Below are 6,000 nucleotides of genomic sequence, written 5' to 3'. Positions count from 1 at the left end.
CCGAAACTCAAGCACAACCCGCGGATTTCTCCATTGTCACAAGCGAAGCCAAATCAACCACTCACGTAAGTTACAAGTGGTAGTTACCATACTACTTATTATATAAATTTTGAACGCTTGTGTTGTTCGAACACGAGTCATCTCGGTTTCACCGCGGTCGTTGAGTTAAAAAGTTCTTTGTCTGCTACAGAATAAGCTGTATGGGTACGAATCTCAATCTGTATAGGTCTCATCCTGGCGGCAAAGATCAGCATGAAGACTAAAACCACTTGCTTCGTCAGGGTGAAAATTCCAGGTCACGGGCAATGCCGAGTACGGCACCGCCCGATCCTCCGACCAAGTATCCAGGATCTGCTCTCGGTTTGTAACTGAATAAAATTGGTTTGTCAACGGCGACATTATAACATCCAAAATAATGTTTCCCAGTTTCAAAATATGTATATGAGTTATTGTGGCTTTTAAAATTTTAAATTGCGCGGACAGCCTCGGTTTCGCTGAAGGTTATTGATCCGTAACACATGACCTGGTCACGCACTCTTCTACCACCTCGATAGCCGCCCACCGGCGTCACCAAACCGACTGGGGCTCCTGTTCACGAACCCGCCAGCGCCGGCGCTTCCAACACGTAGTACAATGGACGTGACGTACGCTTCGGAGGTCTAGGTTGGTAAGTCGTTAACAACGGATCGAGAGGTTTCGCGAACGCTTACCGTGATTGTGCACTATCAGTTGGACGTCGACAACACACTACACATTTCGAATGACTCAATCGATGAGGGAACATAGCTGGATAGCCAAGCAGGCGGTGTAGAGAGGCAGTGGGAGGTTGTGGAAGTGAATGGTACATGTATCCCCTTACCCTTTTGTCCTGAACATCAGATATATTTCCCTAGGCCATCCTCGTAACGGAGTACCCATCTTGCTCAATGTAATTACCTATTCTGTCTTCTCCAAAACCTCCCTCCCTCCACCCGGATCTGTCCAAGTTCAACGAAATCTTGTCAACCCCCTGTCACCCTTTTTTGCCATTGCACAATCAACTGCTCAAGGTCGAGCAAAATCGAACAGTTACACGGCCGGTCCACAGCCGCTGATACAGGATGGAAATGGGGCTGATCCATTGATTCAGCCTCCCTCGGCGTGGGCGTTTTATTGGCGAACTGGATGGCCCAGGGTGGGCCAGGACAGTGGGCAAATCGACTGCTGTGGTGCAGCGAAGCCTGAAGGATCACCTGGAATTCCAGAAGGTACCGCGAAAGAGTGACGGCGCCAGCGTGTGTCTATGGTTCAGCTGGTGCGTTATGACGTTACTGATTACCATATTTGCCTAGCCGCCTGGTTGTAGAAGTGACTTTGTTTACATGGTGCCCCCTTTTCTGGCGTATTATGGTGTTACTACGTACGCAAAATCAGACACTCCTCGAGGAGTCATATGCCGAAATAAAGCTCTATCGATCTTACCTGCGCGATCCGACCACCAACATGTGGAAGCACGTGCTGCCTGGCAGTGGAAACTTGATCAATGATAGGTGACTTTGTGATTCAGTGTATTTCCGGATGTGGCGGTTTTTTTTTTTTTTTTTTTTTTTGGGACCATTCCGCTTTTTGGTTGCGACTCGGCGGCTGCATGGTTTGTAATTGGAGCTTTAGTGGCAAACATGATGATGTATATAAAAAACAGGACCCGTATTGCCATGCGAAGCAATGGCCTGCAGCCCGCAAGTCATTTAATAAAGTATTTCATCTCGGAATGCTCCAGGCTTTCCACATATAATAAATATAGGATTTTTGTCTTTATTCCTTTGTTTGATCAAGCAAAATGAATGCATTATTGAGGGCAACAAAAATTTGCACTACCATGTTGCAATATAGCAGACATGCTGTTTCGCACAGATATAGAAATTTGTGCACTCACCGGGGATTGAACTCTGGGTCACATGGCTTTATGGAATCAGGCACACCAGACGTTATACACAGAAGGCAGCCCGTTAGACCATTACACCACAGTGGCATTATTATGTATGAAGCATAAAGCTACATGACCCATAAGTCAGCCACACCGCTTATACATCGCTTACACATTTACATTGCTTATCACCTGCCACTGATTCTGTTATCATACTCCCATCCCGCATCCCCCACCCACCTACAATGACACGGGGTCGCAAAACTACAGGTTCCAATGAATGTATGTCTTCTGTAGGAGCTCTTTTCTGCTAAAGCTGATCTGATCTGTTCTGGCAGTTCGTGATTATATCGAGGGGGAGCTTGTTGACCAGCTCCTGCTCAAATACCTTGACAACCCGACATCTGATGTTGAGGCTACAATTCTAGAAGGGGCACCCTTTATGGGCCAGTTCCAGGAAGGGTCTGGGGTATGCCAGGTCTGACTCCCAGATATCTATACCCCCTGCTGATATATCGTCACAGTGGCCTGAATTCATCCGACAGGCACTCAACATATACCAGATGGGCTCAGTTCGTTATGGACTCTTTAAAGCATTGCACGATAAGGTGCTTGAGGGTAAAGCTAGCCACCAGGAGAGAAGGAAAATTGTGCGCAATCTTACTCGTTAATATTTGTATTATGCAAGCCAAATACATTATGGCTTAGGTCGATGCACTTCGTCTCTGTGCCAAACAGGTCTCCGTTATTGCTATTCTTCGGGAGGCAGCTACCTTTGACGATGCAGTGGTTGAGGTCCAGAAAAGATATGGTGCCCTTCTTGTTCTTCGTGAGCGCAGATATATGAAAGGCCAGTTGAAGGATTACCCAGGGGGCAAGCAGCATAACTACAAGCGCTACTGTCCTGCTGTGGAAGTCTGGGATCAGGATACACCTGATAATGCCATCCTCTGCTGTGCAGAAAGTGGCTTCTATGTTCTTCCATTTAACCAATCAGCGATATTTGTATCTTCTAAAGCGGATAAAGGTATGTGACCCCAATTACATTTATTATTATTAAAAATTACTTATAATATTAGATTATGAAATTGAATTGGTGGTATTGAGGGATGTTCCTTGTGATGCCCCCTTTGTGGACCCACTCATGTCATGGTTGGAACTGGTTATCAAGACAGCATGCTGCAGCCGGCGTGATGTCCGCGTGCGTCTTTCTATTCTGTAAATTATGAGTTACAGACACTTCGACTGATCTCTTTGACAGCCAAGCCATCTAGGAAAGATGGTACAAATTGGCCTTAATATGGGGCCCCGCCATGCCCGGATTCTTGGATGGGCAAAGTCTTTTACACGGAAGCTGTCGAAGGAGGAGATGGTCGAGCAGGACACAGATTTGCTGGGGGGGATGAGCTTGTTGTGGGCACTCATCAAAGCTTACCTCCCTACAGATGTCACAAAGCCAGTACAAGATAAGCTGGATGGTATTTATCCTACGATGGCAACACGCAATGTTCCAGAAGGTGCAGTAACTTTTCTTTTTCTTTTTCCATCAACTAGTAATGAAAATTGAGTAGGGTGTGGGTTCTCAATTTCGTTGGGTGATACAGACTATACATTTAGTCAAGCTTCTCGTGCCCCTCCTGAGGGAGTCGCCACAGTTTCATATGAAGCGTAAGTTTGTCATCATTACTTTTTTTAACACAAAAATTGATACCATTTGATGTAGCCCATCTCACACCGATGGATGCTCCACAATCTGGGCTTTTTCTTGGACTGTTCTTCGGAAGGTTTTGAGTCCCAAGTTATTGCCTGACAATCTGGGCTCTAACTTTATCGATTTTGGACTTGGTGTTGTTGTCCAAGGGGCCGCGCGCACACTAATGGCCTTCAAGCCAGCACATCTCCATGCTACTTCAGACCGTGGCAGCATTGTTTCTATGGGCTTGGCAATGAACTCAACCACCCGTGTCGAACAGGCTTTGCTTGAGTTGGAGGAGAAGGGAGTGTTAGTTGAAGATGGGGCTGACATTCCTCATGATGTACAGGAGGTGGATTAGAATTCATAACTGTAGTAGCTGTTCTTGATATATGTATGCAAATATACATATATGAAAAGCACTGCAACATATGCCCACTACGTAAGTAGTGGGTTTTATATGAGAACTTCGATATACAGGCTGGTATGTCTGAGTTTAAATCCCCGTACCGCGCGGCTCCCACGCCAGTTTCCATAAGCGGTTCGACAATTTTTGACCTCCCCTTAACAATCCGGTCCGGCTCACGCCAAATCATCCCGCCCTGCGATTTGCTTTTTTCTCCGTCCACTGCTTCCAACGTCAAGTCATCTCTCAGCTATGCACCACAGAAGCGCAGCCGATATACTGGCATCTGCTACATTTGCGCCGACAAAGAAAACCCGAAAACCTGCAAAAGCGAACCCTCTAGCTTTCAACATCGGTTCCAGCAAATTTTCTGCGTCTCCTTCAATATCCCAGCTTGCGCCGAGCGACGCCAATCCTCTGACCACCGCAAATTCTTACATACCACCAACTTCTTTCACATTCACCCCAGCATCGACGGCGATACATTTTTGACATTGAGAAAGGAGGAAGTTGGGGGTACTTCGGGTATATTCTTTAACGCCGAATGTATTATATATTTTGTGTGTAGGCCAATTTCATTTGACAATATTGGATCAGAGCCTCCCGGTGAATTTTCTGGGTTTGGTGTTCAATGATACAGACGTGTGGTATATGAGAAAACGCGTCAATTTCACGCCATTAATTCAGTGGAAACGCGGTGCGCGTCATGCGACACGTGCGGATTGTTTAGGGGAGGTCAGAAACCATCGAACCATTTATGGAAACTGGCGTGGGAGCCGCGTGGTACGTCAATTTAAACTCAGATTTACCGGTCTGTATATCGCAGGACTTTCTTCATATACAGACGGTCACCGGTCTATGTCTCGCCGTCTGTTGTTTTCGCTGTCGGATTAAGGGTAACTTTGGGGGTACTTACTTAATCAATGCTGAATCAAAAAAAGAAAATTACACGAGCCGTAGCGGTAGCGGGGGGGTTAAGTATGTGAAGAGCCAAATCTCATCCCAATGTTTGAAAAGGTCTTGGTGAAAGTCACCAGTGTCTCGGGCCATTCGTAGTTGGCAAACAAAAAAAATAGCAAGCTCAGCTCGTGCCCAAATCTGATCTGTAAGAAGGGTAAGTGTTTTTAGGGTTGAGCTACCCGTATGTTGCAAAAAACTGCCAAGAGTTAGTATTTGAGCAATGAGCATAGGGAGCGAACATACTTTTTGATTATTCCACTTGGCCGTCATTTCCGTTAAGTTTTATAACAAGGAGGGGTCCCTTCCATATAAAGTGGTATGCCAGAGCGAATGATCAACGAATGCAGTTGTTAAATGCTGCGAGGTAGACTTGTTCTTCAAAGAATATGGCATATGTCGGTTGTGAATGGACATATTCCTTCGAGAGAACAACTATATGATGCAGTCTATAACTTGTATGATTCTCGCCATCAAAATTTGGATAACAAAAGACATACGTCGGAACATTCAACAAAGCTACGATTTGAGTTGGATTTGAGCCAAAAAAAGCGTAGCGGGCTTTGCGCCCGCAGGCGCGCTACTTGGTTATTTAAAATTTCTATTTTAGCAACTGTTTTAAGTGAGTGTGTTCAGTGAACAAACTGTGCTGGGTCAGCTGACCAGCACACTGTTCATCCAAACTATTTGCCTGGAAACTTGGAGTAGTATTTGTATCACACCCACCACCAGGTCTAAAAGCCCAGACAATTCCACGCCATGTCTTGTAAAGAGGCCACTGCCCATGATTTTCATCTATTTGATGGATATTGAACATTAGAATAAAAAGTTTTAAAAAAAGAAAGTTCCTGGTATTTCAACAGAGCTCCATTGCTGCAATGCTGCCTCCTCTGCCCAGGCGTAAGTGGCTGCTTTCTTGCGGAATGATGCCAGGGACCATGAAAAATGTTTCAGAATGCCGTCATGATGGAAAGTGGTCCCTGCACAATTGATTTGTAGCACGGATATTGCGTATGAGCACTCTCCATGTGAGATCAT

General features: G+C 45.6%; 1 protein-coding gene across 1 annotated transcript; it reads left to right on the top strand.

Annotated features, from left to right (window-relative positions):
- Window positions 1-838: 838 nt before the first annotated feature.
- LACBIDRAFT_310674 (uncharacterized protein) lies at window positions 839-1,533 on the top strand (the record flags this gene model as incomplete). Its single annotated transcript, XM_001887718.1, has 2 exons — window positions 839-1,260; window positions 1,332-1,533. 2 exons carry the CDS (start codon window positions 839-841, stop codon window positions 1,531-1,533), a joined length of 624 nt encoding a protein of 207 aa, XP_001887753.1.
- Window positions 1,534-6,000: the final 4,467 nt, after the last annotated feature.

Source organism: Laccaria bicolor, genomic scaffold (genome assembly GCF_000143565.1).
Source record: "Laccaria bicolor S238N-H82 LACBIscaffold_47 genomic scaffold, whole genome shotgun sequence".
Taxonomy (NCBI): domain Eukaryota; kingdom Fungi; phylum Basidiomycota; class Agaricomycetes; order Agaricales; family Hydnangiaceae; genus Laccaria; species Laccaria bicolor.
The sequence above is the reverse complement of the archived record's forward strand: the minus strand, read 5'-3'. Positions and strand labels throughout refer to the sequence as shown.